Source organism: Neomonachus schauinslandi, chromosome 14, assembly GCF_002201575.2.
Source record: "Neomonachus schauinslandi chromosome 14, ASM220157v2, whole genome shotgun sequence".
NCBI lineage: Eukaryota > Metazoa > Chordata > Mammalia > Carnivora > Phocidae > Neomonachus > Neomonachus schauinslandi.
This window is the reverse complement of record NC_058416.1, coordinates 71,337,610-71,355,103: the sequence shown is the minus strand read 5'-3', so window position 1 is coordinate 71,355,103 and position 17,494 is coordinate 71,337,610. Positions and strand designations below refer to the sequence as shown.

General features: G+C 37.5%; 1 protein-coding gene across 1 annotated transcript in view; it reads right to left on the bottom strand.

Moving 5' to 3' along the window:
• The window catches only part of TTC28 (tetratricopeptide repeat domain 28), a 604,133-nt gene that overhangs the window by 272,292 nt on the left and 314,347 nt on the right, over window positions 1-17,494 (bottom strand). Inside the window, exons 4-5 of the mRNA XM_044921035.1 lie at window positions 14,921-15,193; window positions 13,834-13,964 (exon numbers count right to left, since the gene is read on the bottom strand). Of these exons, the coding sequence (XP_044776970.1) occupies window positions 13,834-13,964; window positions 14,921-15,193 (404 nt within the window). The remainder of the gene's footprint in view (window positions 1-13,833; window positions 13,965-14,920; window positions 15,194-17,494) is intronic.

Genomic DNA, 17,494 nt, shown 5'->3' with positions numbered 1-17,494 from the left:
GCTATTCTTAGATTTTGCTATTATGAATAAAACCACTATGAACATTCTTGTACAAGTCCTTTTGCAGACTTATGTTTTCCATTCTCTGGGGAGTGGACTTGGTGGACCAAAGGGTCAGTGTATGTTTAGATTTTAAAGAAACTGCAAGACCTTTTCCTAAAGTGGTTTTACCATTCACATTTCCAACATAGGAGAATCAAATATGCAACATCCATGTATGCCTTATATCCTACAATTTGATGTTGTAATTGTTGCTTTCAACAGCCATATGCATATTTTTTAAATTATTAGGAAAAAAGTAAAAGCAGTATTTTATATTTACCGGCATATTTATTATTTGTGGTGCTATTCCTCTTTTCCTAAAGATTTGAGTTTCCATTTTATACCATTTCCCATCAGCCTGAAAATCCTCCCTCAACCTTTCTTATAGTGCAGGTCTGTTGATATTTTTCTTGGTTTTCACTTCTCTTTAAATATCTTTATTTTGCTTTCATTCTTGAAAATTCTTTTTGCTCATTCTTGAATTCTGGGCTGACAGGATTTTGTGTGTTTTCCTTTCATCATTTTGAAAATTTTGTTTTGTCTTCAGGACTCTATTATTTCTCATAAGAAATCAGCCATCATTAGTATAGTTGGTCCCTCTTTGTGTAATAGGTCATCTTTCCCTGGTTACTTTCAAGATTTTTTTCTTTATAATTGGCTTATAGTCATTTCCCTATAAATTGCATAGATGTAGCTTCCTTTGTATTTATTCTGTTTGAGGTTAGCTGAATTTTTAGAATCTGTAAATTTATTTTTACAAAATTTAGGGAAATTTTAGCCACTATTTCTACAAGTGTTTTTCCCCCCCCATTATTCTCTTTATCTTTCTGCAACATGTGTGTGTGTGTGTGTGTGTGTGTGTGTATGTTAAGACCCTTTGTCCAACAAGACACTGAGGTTCTGTTAATTCTTTTCAATCTATTTTCTCTCATTTTCAGATTAGATCATTTCAACTGACCTATCTTCAAGTTGATACCTCCTTCTCTGTCATCTCCAATATTCAATTAGACCCATTCAGTGAGGGCGGCTGGGTGGCTCAATCAGCTAAGTATCCAACTCTTGATTTCAGCTTGGGTCATGATCTCAGGGTTGTGGGATCGAGCCCTGAGTCACAGGTTCCGCACTGGGCAGGGAGCCTGCTTAGAATTCTCTCTCTCTCTCCCTCTGCCTCTGCCCTACCTGCCCCCACCCCCTTAAATAAAAAGAAAAACAACAATCCATTCAGGGAATGTTTTCATTTCAGATATTGTACTTTTCGGTGCTAAAATTTTCATTTTGCTTTCTTTACTTTCTTGTAGTTCTATTCCTCTACTAGATTTTCTATCTATTCATTATGAGCATATTTTACTTTCCAGATTTGAACATAGTTATAATAACTATTTAAAAATTCCTATTAATTCCAACCTTTGGGTCATTTTGGGGTTGGTCTCACTGAATGCCTTTTTTCTCTTCAGTATAAATCATTTTCCAGTTTCTTCATATGTCCAATAATTTTAGAATATATCCTGAACATTGTGAATGATACATTGTACACATTCAGGACTTTGTTATATTTCCCTACAGAGTATCAACTTTTTTGTTTTTGCAGGCAGTTAACCCTAAGAAACTCAAACACAAAACTGCCCTAAAGTGAGGAGCAGCTGAAATCTCTCCAGTTCCTTCAGCCTTAGCCAAGTTGTTTGGAATCCGCCCTCATATGCTTACTGCAGAAATTACCCAGAGATTTGATAAGAATTTATACACAGAATCTGGGGCTTTTCTATGTAGATATCTCCTTTCCAGGATTTCCTCCTTACTTTCCGGTTACTGTTGTGAGGCCAACTAGGTCCTCTGATCCCACAACCAATAAGGCTACAGGTTTCTATATATATTTCAGTACCATTGTTGGGTATGGTGCTGGCACTCTGGCAATAAAGACATTAAAAATAGGAAATTATTACTTACAATAGCCAAATTATGGAAGCAGCCCAAGTGTCTATCTATAGATGAAGAGATAAAGAAGATGTGGTATACATATACAATGGAATATTATTCATCCACAAAAAATAATGAAATCTTGCCACTTGCAACAACATGGATGGATCTAGAGAGTATAATGCTAAGTAAAATAAGCCAGAGAAAGACAAATACCATTTGAGTTCACTCATATGTGGAATTTAGGAAACAAATGAACAAAGGAAATGGAGAGAGAGAGACAAACCAAAAACAGATTCTTAACTATAGAGAGCAAACTGATGGTTACCAGAGGGGAGGTGGGTGGGGGGATGCAAACAGGTGAAGGGGATTAAAAGTGCACTTATTTTGATGAGCACTGAGTAATATACGGAATTGTTGAATCACTATATTGTATACTTGAAACTAATATAACACTATATTTTAAATACACTGGAATTAAAATTTTTTAAAAAACAGGAAATTCATCTAGTGTTATTCCCTTCCTCCAGGTGTTAATTCTCCTTCAATTTCTGCTAGTTTTTGGTCACTCTCCAGTACCTCCATGTAATTGTTTGTTTTATAGTTTTCCCAAAGTTCTCAGTTGTTACATGTGGCTGAGCTACTTTGCCATTATCTGAAGCAGAATCTTCCTCCCTCTTTCCCTGTAATATCTACTAGAAAATACAGATGATTCTAGTATAAATAGCAGGTACTATGGAAAAATGAAGGTGGTCTGTGATTCACACTGATGCACATTTTGCCTTCTGATTAATGTTTAGAGCTATATAAAACTTTAGTTGCACTAGTCAATAAAACTTTAGATAACAAATTTTTTTCTATGATATCTGATATGGTAGCCACTAAACACACAGGCTATTGAGCACTTAAAATGTGGTTACTGTGACTGGGGAATTGACTTGTTTACCTTAATTCTAATTAATTTAATTTAATATAACTATTTGTGGCTACTACACTGGGCAGTAAAACATCATCTTATCTGGTCTTCCTGTTTACAGATGGTGAGCCAGCAAGAACTGGGCTTCCAGAAAGGTCTGCCCATAATATATGGCCACTAGTAGCAAAACCAGGATTCAAATTTAGATCTCCTCATTCCTAGTCTGAGGTTTCTTCTACTCTGTAGAAGAGACTGTAAAACACTATGGCTGGAAGAGGATACCCAAAAATATAATGGGTGAAGTGATGATAAAGTAGAATTTGAAAAAATTAGTTGGAAAATGGAACAGCTAAGGGCAGAATGATTTGCAAACATATCAGACATTACACATACATACACACATATTCACTGGGTGTGCAATTTCTTTTGAGGCAATAACTATTTTATCAGTATGAGAAAAAGAGCTTTTTTATAACTCATTACAGGCTCAAAAGCTCTGGCTCAGCTAATTTATAATACAAAGTACAAAGAGCACAATCAAGAAATTGATGTCCTATCTCCATTCTTCACAAGTGTCTACTTTCCAACTCTTCAGTGATTTGAAGAGTTACAGCTTAAGAATCTTATTTGTTTCTTAAAAGCCTGTAAGATACACACCACTGAAAACGTTGCCAAGCATTCCCCTCCTGAACTTAATATTCCCTAAGAGGATATGGTTCTCTGCTAAAATGGAATGCTTTTTACCTTTTAACCTACTCTCCTGTACTACTGGTAGTAGAATAAGTACTTCACTACATTCTTTGTGTGTGTGTGTGTGTGTGTGTGTGTGTCACCCCCCCCCCAAATCTTTGTGTGGACTTGACTTCATACTAATATACTCACACACACAGTGTAGAAAATGCTGCAAAAAGGTCCAAGAAAAATAGCACTGTTTTCAGAGAAGTGCTGTGGTCGGGATGATGTCATCAAAAATTGTCTAATTAATTTCCTGTAGCTACATCCTAAAGGAAATCTAGAAGGATCAATTTTCTCAAAAAGTCAAGTAGTCCTTGGCGGGGAGGGGGAAGTAACTGTTCCTATGAACCCAGAGGTTCATAAGTTAATAATGATTATAATTTACCTTTAATCTTCAAAATTACAAAGAATGAAATTTCACTTTAAAAAATCTTTTCTAAAGGGGCGCCTGGGTGACTCAGTCGTTAAGCGTCTGCCTTTGGCTCAGGTCATGATCCCAGGGTCCTGGGATCGAGCCCCGCATCGGGCCCCCTGCTCCGCGGGAAGCCTGCTTCTCCCTCTCCCACTCCCCCTGCTTGTGTTCCGTCTCTCACTGTGTCTCTCTCTGTCAAATAAATAAATAAAATCTTTAAAAAAAAAAAATCTTTTCTATGGTAGATATTACCAGAATATAAACAGTATCCTTTGGACTGTAAACTTTAGATTTTAGTTACTGACACAAAGTACCTGCAGAAAAGAAAAGTAAACTTAGTTGGTATTTACAACTGGGCTTCCATAAGTCTTCCTCTCCAGCTCTGAACAAAATGAAGACCACCATTCATAAGAACCAAGGAGATAACAGGACTCTTTATCTACTATAAGCCTCAATGTTTTTCCTCCAGGCTAATAAGCATTTATTGACACTGGACTGGAACACTGCAGATGGTCTACCAGAATGCTTGAGCTCCTTGAGGGCAAGAACAATGGCATATCTATCTTTATACCCAAAGGCATTAGAGCATCTGGGACACAGTAAGCAGTAAACATGTGTTGAATGAGGGCATGAATGAGATTATCAATATAAATAAGCTATTCTCCTTTCCCTCCAGAAGCTGCCAATTATACAATGGGAAGAAGACTACTATTACAAACGGTAAGTACCATAACTGAGGTATCACTAGGGGCTACGCTTTGCCAATCAATTTGAAAAAAAAAAAACACTAAACTAAAAGATTAATATCAAGGGCTTATGGGTTTAGAACAACCTTTTTGGTGTGCAATTTGGGAAAATCTTTTAATTTAAAATGTGTATAATAGCTGTGTACCCAGCAATTCCACTTGCTAGACACTACTCTACTCCTAATATATACAAAGTGACTTCTACAAGGTCTTTTTTATGGCAACCATGCTTGTAAAAGGGGAAAAAAAAATCTCCCTGATTCCTTCAGCAGATGAATGGTACAACCATAATACTGTCACTACATAGAAGTTCAAAAAAATGTGGTTGATCTACATGTGCTAACATGGAAAGAGGTTTAAGACTATTGAGTGAAAAAACCATTTGGAAAACAATATCATATTCCCACACATGAAAAAGAAAACCATAAGAGAAAAAGAAAACCATAAGAGCCATGCTGCCTAATATAAATAATTTAAACTTTCTAGTAACCACATAAAAATATAAAACAAGAAAAGTGGAATTAATAACATTTTATTAATCCAATGTATCAAAAATATTATTATATTTTATTATTATTATTATTTTTTAAAGATTTCATTCATTCACTTGACAGAGAGAGACACAACGAGAGAGAGAACACAAGCAAGGGGAGTGGGAGAGGGAGAAGCAAGCTTCCCGCGGAGCAGGGAGCCCGATGTGGGGCTCGATCCCAGGACCCTGGGATCATGACCTGAGCCGAAGGCAGACGCTTAACGACTGAGCCACCCGGGTGCCCCATATTATATTTTAGTCAATATAAAAACTTAGTAAGGAGATATTTGGTTTTTTTTTTTTCTTTCTAAGTCCTCAAAGTTCAGTGTGTATTTTACATTTACAGTACATCTCAATTTAAACTATTCACATTTCAAATGCTCAATAGCCACACGCAGTAGTGGCTACCACAGTGGACAGTATTGTAGGTCTAGAAGGGAAATACTTCAAACTGGTAACAGGGGTTACTTCTGGAAAGAATAATGTTTTAATCTTTTACATCAATAACTAACTCACATATTACTTATATAATGGTAAAATATAAGAATAAAAAACAAAGTAGTATGGGCATATGAATGGCTGAGCAAATAAACCTGTTCCAAGGGTTGCTGAATATCTGGGTCAAGGAAGAGAAGCAGGAAAAAATGAAATTTTAAAATGTCGCTTACAACAGAGAACAAACTGGTGGTTACCAGAGGGAAGCTGGGTGGGGGGGGGGGTTGAAACTGGTGAAGGGGATTAAGAGCACACTTACCATGATGAGCGCTGAGTAATGTATAGAATTGTTGATTCACTATATTGTACACTTAAAACTAATATAACACTGTATGTTAATTACACTAGAATTCAAAAATAAATAAAATACTAGTGAATTAAAAGAAAAAAATAATAAAATACCATTTACAACAGCATGCATATATGCACACGCACCCACCTAAAACCTAAGGATAAAACTATAGAAAGATACACGATAGTTCTACATTGAAAACCATAAAACATTGCTGAAATAGATTTTACAAGGCCTAAATAAATGGAGAAATATACCAAGTTCATGGACTATGAGATTCAAATATATTTATGGATTCGATGCTATCCCAACCAAAATTCCAGCAGGATGTTTGAGTGAAGGATGGGGAAACCATCAGCTAATTCTAAAATGTATACATTTACTTACATGTATATAAATGTAAAGAACCTGGAATACCCAAAGCAATCTCAAAGAAAAACAAAGCTACTAGAAGTATATGATCAGAATTCCAGACTTATTAAAAAGATGCAGTAATTAGGCAATATGCTATTGGCATCAAGATAGACAAAGAGAACAACAGCGCAGAAAAGAGAGTCCTTTATATACCTCATACCTGACTTAAGACAAAAGCAGCACACAGTGCAGTCTTGTGGAATATTCAGTACTGGGTCAACTGGATATTCATATGAGGGGAAAGCTGAACTTTGATCCCTACCCCAAACCAAACACAAATGTAAATTCCAAGTGGCAGGAGACCTAAATGCAAAAGGCTCACAGAAGAATATTTTCATGACATTAGGATACACAAACATTTTCTTAAACAGAACACAAAAGGCACTAACCATTAAAAAAAGGGGGGGATTGGTAAATTGGGCTCCACCAAGATTTATATGATAATGGGTAAAAAAGATAAAAATTGAAAAAGAGAGCTTTCATGATGCAGAGATGATTTAATGAAACTGAATACAGAAAACCTTGCCGAGGGGTCAAAGATGGGGTCTTCTATGCAGAGGGCCTAGAACGAGTAATGATACAGAAGGTAAAATATAAAGCATGTTTAACAAAGTATGGTAAGGAGGCTTGTATGAACAGATGATAAGGTGTATGCCATACAGAGTAGTTAAAGTGATGCGAAAAGATTATGAAGGGATTTGGACTTTATTCTGAAGGCAAGAGAAAGCTATCAAAGGCTCTGAAGCAGGAGAATTGCATGATCAGAACTAAGTCTTCAAGGGAGAACTCAAAGATCTCTGTAGGTGATGGATCAAATCGAGAAGAAACGAGAATCAGGGCAGAGTTAAAACAGATTTCACAAATTACAGTATTTACATTCTCCAGTGTAACAAGAGGTACACAAACTTACCTAACAAATAAACAGCACATTTTCCAAGCGTAGTCAGTTTACCTGACTATCTGGGGGAAAACAATTTTACACTGAATTAAGCTCTGATATTACATAGGCATATGCAACTGCATATGAATCATTTAAATGATGGTGACAACAGTAATGCCAATAATCACAGTAGCACCATGTTTGAATTCTTATTGTGTCTCAGGCACTGTGCTAAGGATATACTTTATATGAACTCATTTAGTCTTTACAACAATAAGCAAAGCAGTTACTATTACAATCACTTACAGAATTATCTACTCAGATATTTGTGTTTCCCTGTTCTTTTTACTTTTTATTTATCTGCTAGTAAGCCTTCACAATCCCTTACATTGCTGAGATATAACTTGGTGCAACTACTTTGGAAAGCTGGTAAAAATCTAATAAATCTAAACATATACAGGACCGAATGCTTAACAGATACAAGTGCTGATATTTCCCAAAAGATATGTACAAGAATGTTTATTAGCAGCTTTTTCAAAACAGCCAAAAACTGGAAACAACTCCCATGTCCACCACACTTAGAAGAGTTTATATAAGTTTCAGGATCACATGGTAATAAGTGGCGGAGCCAAAGTTCAAGTTTGTCTAGTATCTAAGTTCACACTCTCATCTACACTGCACTGTACTTGAAAGAAATCACCTACTTATGGCAGCAACTTCAGGCTGCTTCATAGGTCCAAGTAGTAGACACCCTCTCCTCTTTACTTGGAAGAGAGTACATGTTAGAAAGTGTGGGAAGTTCTACAAGGGTCCAGGCAAAAGATGGCACAGCAGAAAGCAGGAGCCAGAAAAGAGATTGCCAGAAAAAAGAGAACCCAGTAACAAGCCAAACATGGGATTTAGGTGGCTTGGACAAGAGGACAAACAGCAAATGCAGATGCAGGCACAGACTGAGGGCTAAGTTAGGCATACGGAATCAAAGGTGGGTGTCCAGGAGGCAATTGGATAAAGAAATATGATGCTCAGGAGAGAAATCAGACTGATAAAAAAAACTTCAGAGTCATCAGCGTATTTGCATATCAGATTCCCTGAATAGAGAACATCGCTAATACAACATAATTTATGCACTCTTCTGACAATTAATATTGGCTCATAGAAGGTCTCTGTGGGCACCTGAAATTAATTTTCAAACCATTAAAGCAGATAGGTTAGTTAGAATGAAAAATTCCTGTGGAGAAGGTATCACCTCCCCTATTAAGTATCTGAGAGTAATCGTATAGAAGAAAAACCTATTGTTTTTTAAGGTAAGTGGACAAAGTGGTTCCAGGCTGCTGTGTCACTATTTTGGAAAATATTAAAAGGTACTAGAGTCAAAAATGTAAAATGCAGAAAGATGTAGCTTGTTATTCTTACAGTCACAGCATTCACAGTGGTTAGTTTTTGTTTCAAAAGGCAGTTTCCTATTATTTTATTTCAATATCAAAATAATGCAAAACGGAAACCAAGGTACAATTTGAGGTCACAGATAAAATGTTAAGAATAGGATAATCATAAAAAGTACATTTTCTGAACTTTTTGTACTCAAGAGGAAGAGTGATACTTTTGGGGAGTTTTCAAAGTTCTAAACAGTATAATAATTAAGGGGGGAAAAAAGTGGGAATATAACATAAGGAAACAAATTCACAAAACTATCAGTATTTGCAAAAAAATTCCCATTACAAGAAAATTCATAAGAATCAACAAAAAATTATGAGCAATGAGAGAATTTTCACATGGTCAAAACATGCAAAACATGTAAAACAAACACCCTTCCTATATGCCATCAATACTCTCCCTAAAAGTGTAGATCACGAAAGGGCATAAAAAGTGAAATGCAAGAACAGATCAGGCTCCTGAATAGAAGACCGACTATTGAAAAGACATCAATTTATCCATAATTATATGCAAATTCCAACAAAAATACCAATGCAAGAGTTTCCAAAATTTGACAAAATGATTTTAAAGTTTATTTGGGGGGTAGTGAGGGGAGACAAGGATATCCTAGACATTTTTTTCAAAAGAATAATGTTATGAAACTTATAGCAGATATAAAATGCATAATGAAGCAACGACAATTAAAACTTTGCATTAGAGCACGAACTGTCCCAACAGCTCACTGAGCTGATATAGCAAGGCCCAGGATCAAATCAATACAAAATAACCAACATCAAAAACAAACAAACAAACAAAAAAACACATAAAAAATAAAATAACCAACATCACAACAGAAAAAAATAGGATGAGAATTAAAGCTCTTTATAAAAGACATTTTTAAAAATAGTCAGCCCTGGGGCTCCTGGGTAGCTCAGTTAGTTAAGCATCCAACTCCTGATTTCGGCTCAGGTCATGATCTCAGGATCATGAGATCGAGCCCTGAATGGGGTTCTGCGCTCAGTGTGGAGTCTGCTTGAGATTCTCTCTCTCCCTCTTCCTCTGCCCCTCCCCCGCCTCTCTCTCTCTCTCTCTCTCTCTCTCATAAATCTTAAAAAAAAAAAAAATAGCCCCAACAGCAATCAAAGAAATGCAAAGTAAAACAGTAAGATATCACTTCTTTTTTACTTATCAATTTGACATTTTAGTTTATTTTAGCAATTATTTAGAATTGCCTAGTGTTAGCCAGCACAGGGAAATGGAATATCTGATACATTGCTGGTAGGACTAAAAACAGATACAGCCTTTCTGAGAGCTATTTAGCAGTAAGTATCAGAAGCCTTAATATGTTTTTTCCAAGCAAGCCCACTTTTAATAATTTAGCCAAAGGAAATGATGGGAGATATGTTCAAAGATTTATTTACAAAGATGTTTTTCCAGATTTTATAATACCAAAAATTTTGAAGCAAACTAAATGTATTACAGTAGGGGTATAGATGAAATAATTTGTAATCAAACCATAAGACTTTCAGCAGAACGTTTAATAAAATATAGAAATGTATAAAACTTAAGTGAAAATATATTAATGAAAAAACAAGTTATAAAAGTATCACAATAGGATTTCAATTTTTGTTTGGATAGGTCTGTTGTACATATATGACCAAAAGATTATACCCAAAATATTAAAAGGATGGTAGGCTTATGGTTGTTTTTTGTTTTTTTTTTAAAGATTTTATTTATTTATTTGACAGAGAGAGACGCAGCGAGAGAGGGAACACAAGCGGGGGAGTGGGAGAGGGAGCAGCAGGCTTCTGCTGAGCAGGGAGCCCAATGCGGGGCTCGATCCCAGGACCCTGGGATCATGACCTGAGCCGAAGGCAGATGCTTAACGACTGAGCCACCCAGGCGCCCATGGTTGGTTATTTTAATGAATTTTTTATATAACTGGATAAAACTAATAAATATTACCTTTTAAAAAAAACTAAGCCTGTGACCATAATGAATAGGATGGTAGAAAATAGTATCTGATCTTTGCTAACAGTATGAACTATCTCGTCCCTCATGAGTGATATAAGGGATCACATGACTGATATGCTAACCAAATTTAGAAGCCTACATCTCACCCAGGGGCCAACTTGAGTTCCACCTGTTTCACAAAGCTCCCACAAGTCTATACCATTCTCTTCTGGAATTCGAGAATCTTGTCAGTGATTAAAGAGAATGTTTATTATTTATTGCTCAAGCATTGTTTTGATATTTTTGTTATATTAAAGTTCTGTCTCAAAGAGGACATAAGCCCCTCCAGGGGAGTGACCCCAACCCACTGCCTAGACCCAGAACCCTCAGCACAGTGCTATGCACGTTAGGTGCTTAACGAGCAGACGTCACACTTACCTGAATTACATCACAGAAGACTGGCCAACTAAAACTTTGAAACTGAATGAAATACATATTATTGCAATAGTTCTCCTTGGGCATTTTCTATGTTCCTGTAAGTTCTGGACCAATATTAACTCTAGTCTTAACAACTACTGGCTGGTTTCAGGAATGTGGGAATAAAGATTTCCAGCTAAATGCAGATAGACAAGCAGCAGCACTCAAACACAACCTTAAAAATTAAGAGAAAAGGTAAGAAAACAACATTAAATTCTCAAGAAAATGAATAGTACCAGGGCACCTGGGTGGCTTAGTTGGTTAAGCGACTGCCTTCGGCTCAGGTCATGATCCTGGAGTCCCAGGATCGAGTCCCGCATCGGGCTCCCTGCTCAGCAGGGAGTCTGCTTCTCCCTCTGACCCTCCCCCCTCTCATGCTCTCTCTATCTCATTCTCTCTCTCAAATAAATAAAATCTTTAAAAAAAAGGAAAGGAAAGGAAAGAAAAAGAAAATGAATAGTACCCTATGATTCCAGAGGCAAATACAACAGAAGAGACACAGTGAGAGAAAGGAGAAATTCTACATGTCAGTCTAGAAATCAGATAAATAGGTCAACACAGAGCAGGAGCATGGGCTAGACAAAACACCCCGAAAGAAGGCTTCTGTGGTGGCCAACATATGGCTAACCGGCTACCAGGATGGGTAACAGTGAAAGTGGAATGGGCAGAAGAGGATTGTAAAAATTACTCAAATTTTGACAATGAGAAACTTTGAAGAGAAAATTAATGGAAAAAAAAATTAATGGGATTTTTAACTTGGAAAAGGAGAGGCCACAGGCCATTAATTATGGTAGCTGAACATTCTCTATCTAGTCCCAGAAGGGTAAAATCAGTCTTACTTATACATAAGGAGGGTTTCCCAATAGGCAGGCTTGTGAACTACTGTAGTGGTGGTTAAGCAGAGACCAACAGAGGGGGAGACAGGGCATCTGTGGCAGGCGGGAATTCCAGGAGGGGAAGATTTGGGGAGGGAACTGGTTCCAATACTATCTCAAGGTCCCTTCCATCCTTATAATCAATGATTTCTTAACAACTTATTGTACAGCAAAGGTGTATAAAACCTAGAAAACACAGGCTAAAGAAAATTACACTATTAAGAATAGGGAAGGCAGAAAATTTTCACTTCTCCTTTTAATACCTATGATAATCCTACGTCCTAATTACAAGTCTTTCTACCCCATCCAGTAATTGGGCTAATATATATGCATCCCAAAGGTCAGGAAAATAGAGTATAAATGCAGCTCTTGATATATTTATAGCCATCCGAGTCTTCACTAAATGGCCCTATCTAGACAAGTAAGCTGTTTTAGTTCTTAAACCTGGCTCTCACTTAATGCCATCAGTATATCCGTGTCTAGAAGTTTGATCCCTCTTTTCATTCTCTTAACATCAGGAAGTCAGATCATCTGGCTTATAAGAATTGTTTGTAAACTAAGAGTAAATAGGCAAAGAGAAAAGTATTCAGGTAACTCTCTTGAGAATAAAATCACCTAAAGTCGATCTCCCTTGAATGGTATATTTGGCAGCTTTCAAAGGCTTTTTTCTGACACCCATGGATGAGAGAGACTTTATGGAAGTCTCTCCCCTTCCCAAGGGGAGATTCCAGCACACCATTAAAACAAAGGTTTTTTCCTTCCCCAATTCCTTCCTAGTGACTGACCATGTTCTAGAGACTCAAAGATGCTAGGTCATTTAAACAATAAAATTAATCTCTACAATGTCCCACAGTGAAATTCTAAGATGTAACTAAATATATTTCCCAATACATAAATTGATTCATAAATTTGCTATTGCTTCTATTACCCTTCTCTTTCTTGTTAATAATATTATATTAGAAGCTACCATTTATGGAATTCCAAGTACCATTCTAGGCACATATATATTATTTAAAATCTTATCACAATTGTGTATGGAATAAATACAATCATTATTTTCTAAGTAAGAAAACAGAGGCAAAGAGGAGCTAAGTAATAATTTCCCTAAGATCCCAGAGCCAGAAAGTACTATCCCCAGGGATTCCAATCTGGGTCTGTTTCACTCCAAACCCCACCCTTTCTCCACTTTGCAAGCACTCTCTCATCATGCTGCATCTACTGGATATCAACTCTCTTAGAATTAACATTCCATTTCTCTAATAAAGATAGGATGATATTCTTTATCATTATAATTCATGTCTCTCAATCAGACTTAATATGCTTCTACCACCTGAGTTAAAAATCCACCAAAGAAATACCATGAAGAGCTTGGAGTAGTAATACCCCAACTCAAATAAAGCAAATGTGTGCTTCTTTAATTTAAAGGATATATCATGAAGATATAGTTTTTTGTTAATTTACACAGGTCTCCTCCTTTTATATTTGAATAGGATGAGAGCCATGCAGCTGAGCAATGCAAGCTGTTAGATCCTGAGGTCAGGGACCAAGTCTTTCAATTCTATAGCCCCAAGGTCTATACGTGGTAGACATTCAACACCTGATCGTCGATTAAAGGTAGAGGCAATGATTATCAACTTCTAAAAGTAACATTTTAGGGTACCTAAAACATGTTGAACAGCAAAAAAGACTCCATGTTTCAAAAAAAAAAAGTGTTTGGTCTGCAGGTAAACTTCCTACCTCTCGATCCTTGAGTTTCATGGCGAGCACCAACTGATGCCTGTGGTTAGTGAGAGCCTCCCGATAATTTCCTTTGGAGAAGAATGCAGAGCCCAGATTCCCATGAGCTCGGCATTCTCCTGTCTGGTCACCTGAGTTGGATTTTAAAAAAAGATAAAATTTCTCTTAAGTTATAGTGTTAATTATAATTTATAATGCCCATCTTAATTTAAGAACCACAGATTTGCTAAGATTTCTTTTGCCTTCTTTTAGAAAAGTATTTTCTTCTTCTACAAGACTATGTAGTAAGTTATGGTCCTAGAACTTAAAGCTCTGGACATTACTGTTGTTATAACATACAACTACATTCAGGGACATAGGTATCCTGGAAATGAGAGGTTAAAGACCTTGACACAAACCAGCTGCTATGAATCACCTCAGTGCTCTGCTAATGACCTCTGGTTCTGAACAACCATCAGCTTGTTGATTCAGTCATTTAACTAAACCCACTATGATATGTTGCTTCTTTAATAGTGTGCTGATGATAGATTTACTGTATCTCTTCTCTTACTGCAATGCTGCAAGTTACTGAATAATCACTGTAACAATGATCATAATCATAAGCCACACTTATTTTACAAATGAGGAAATGGTAGCACTGAGAGTTGAGGCAACTTGCAGAAGGTCATATGGCTAGTAAGGGGCAGAACCAGGATTCTAAACTCAGCCATCTGGCTCCACAGGCCACACTCTTAACCACTGCACTGTACTGTTACCTCTGACAAAAATGCTGATGCATTCTAAGGTAGGCAAAAATTAAAATTAAGATGAAAGATTCACCCATCAATACTATCATTTGTGATATTAAATCTGTGAGCCCAAATCTCTGAAGAGGGCAATGAATATGTTAATCCACGTATCTTGGCCCTTTGGGAGCCTTGGTATCTTCTTATAAGAAAAGCGCTGAAGACCTAAGCACTCTAAAACACAAAACGTTTTAGTGAGACACACTCACTTTTCGTTGCATATGTTATTCCTATCCATGTCAGGCTAATCAGCTTTCTTTATTTCCTTTCTGTATTGAAATAAAAGAAAGAAGCAACCCTACCTAAGGTCTTGGCTACATCCAAGTCCTGCTGCATGTATCCGGTACTCTTCTCTGTGTTTCCAAGAGACCAGTAAGCACTGCTCAGGGCAGAGAAAACAGAACCTCTCAGTTTGAGGCTGCAGGTGCCAATCTTGAGAGCGGCTTCTAAGACAACCACAGAGGCCCCATGATGGCCAGCCGTCAGGAGTTCCTGCCCAACCACAGACACGACCACAAAGGGGCTCTTGTCCAGTTTCATTTTCTGAAGCTGCTGATAAGTGGGCTCGAGGGAGTCTGGGGGAAAAAAAAGAAGGAAACAAGAGAATGTAGGATGATATGCAAAACAATCTTTTGTAATATGCTCTAGAAACAAACGTGTATCATACCTCTTTATGGGCCATTTCAAGTACAAACTCTTCAACCTTTAATCTAGCACCAACCCCAGGGTCCACTTATCCATAAAACTCCATAACCCCAGCCTCAGTCCGGTAGGTAATCTCCCTCTCCCTACTGCACATGTGTAAGCTACACACACCTTCTCTTCTGGTATTTCTTTGAATATGACACGCCACTTTCCCTGAACAGTTCTCCCTCCTCCATCCCTCTGTCTTCTCACAATCTTATAAACACATCCCTCAAGTTCAGACTCCACCGTATGGTATCCTCAGGCCCTCCAACCCACCTGACTCTTTGTATCTAAACTTCGGCCGCATTTTTTGGAGTAGGTATTGCCATTTGGCCCTTAATTATTTTAGAATTGTCCCATGTGTGTTGATTTTTAAGACATTTCCCCAGCTAAACGGGAAGACTGCTGTAGAGTGTTAATGCTTTACAACAATGCCATAGCAATTGTAACAATATGGGCACTAAATTGAAAACTTGCCATTGTCACATAGGTGATAGTCCCTAACACACCTGGCATTGAATAAATGTTCGTGCAATCTGAATCTTAATGGCTGATTAATAAAACTCCATCTACCTTTTCCCTGGAAGATGCAATAAAAGAAGCTCTCCCCACAAAAGCCCCATCATCCTCACTGCAACCCAGCGTCCAGTGCTGCTTCTAAGACCAGGATGACCACATAAAAAAGTATTATCAGTTTTTGTTGGGGTGACAAATGAAACCATAAGAAAAAAATCATCTGAACTTACTAAGGTAAGACAGAAGACAAAATGAATGTTGATCTCATTTTATTGTCATGTGGTGTCTGGAAAGGACACAGACTGGGGGGTCAGAAAGCCACAAAGAGATTCTTTCCACCTGAAGCTAGGTTTGAACGTGGATGACCTCTAAGTGCCTTCTCCCCCTTCTCCCATTTTGTTAAAGACAATTGCAGAGCCAATGCCTATAACTACGATGATGTGGCACTTACAACGCATTTGTTAGCTTTCCTGAAAAACTGTTTCACCTTAGTTGTTCCACTGTGCATCTGTAAAAAAACTATTAAAAGCCTGGTCTCTTTAAATCTTGAATATCTCAGCCAACGGTACTGCATTAAAATGTAATTTTTACAATTTATGACTTTGAATTTCAACTCTACACTGAGGAGCTCTCGTCTGAATCAACATTACCACAGAAACCTTGAAACCTATTGATGCCTAAAGCATTTTTCCCCTTCAATCAGATCACTAAACAGAGAACAAAGAACATTTTTACACCTGTCAAGATGCAAGTGTGCGTAGTACCAGTAAACACTAGCTAACCAATAGGGTTAAATACAGGCACAAGAACCCAGGAATTACTAGAATAGAAAAGAACAGTACCATACTGAAATCAATGTGAGCAGAATTTGGTGGTACCCGCTGATGGGTTTGGCAGCCAATGATGATCCCATTAGCATCCCACCAGACAATTAGCAGAAGCAAAAATAACAGAATTTTAGAGCTGAAAAGACCTTTAAAATACCCATTTTAGCAATGATGCATCTAAGTGTTGAAATGATTCACCCAAGGTCAGACAGCTTGGGACAGAGCCAAGACAAGAACCCACTGCAGGGCTCTAAGGCCAGGCTCTCTGCTGCCGAACCAGGCAAAATTCTTAGTTGTTGACAAAAGAAACCAATCTTGGCTGGTTATAAGTAGAAAAGAAATGCACTGAGAGCTACTGCCAAGGGCGAAAAAGCAGGCCTCCAGACCCACAGTCAAAATCATGCTACAAAAGCTCCGTAAGTGAAAGCAACATGACTGTCGCAACTAAACACAGGACACAACAGCTTCCAATGCTGCCTCTGCCATCACTGAACGCCACCTTTAGAAAACAGATGCCACGACTGCCAACCAACACCACCAGAACAAATTCTGTGCTATCTTTTCTTCTTTGAACCTTTAGCTCCTGACTCAAAGGTGGGTCCTAGCTGCAAAGGAGGATGGGAACATTAGGATCTGATGATTTCAGCTTTTACAGTGGAAGGCAGGAGGCAGAAGTAGAACATAGCGAATTCCCAAAACATAGGAAGAGCATTCAGATGTGGAGAGCCCAAAATGACTAATAGCCAACAAAGATACCATGCTTTAGCTGGTCATTTTTTTTTTAACCATAGCAACCATGGCCAAGTTCAAAAAAGGAGCCTTCTAATTGAGCCTCTAAAACTACAT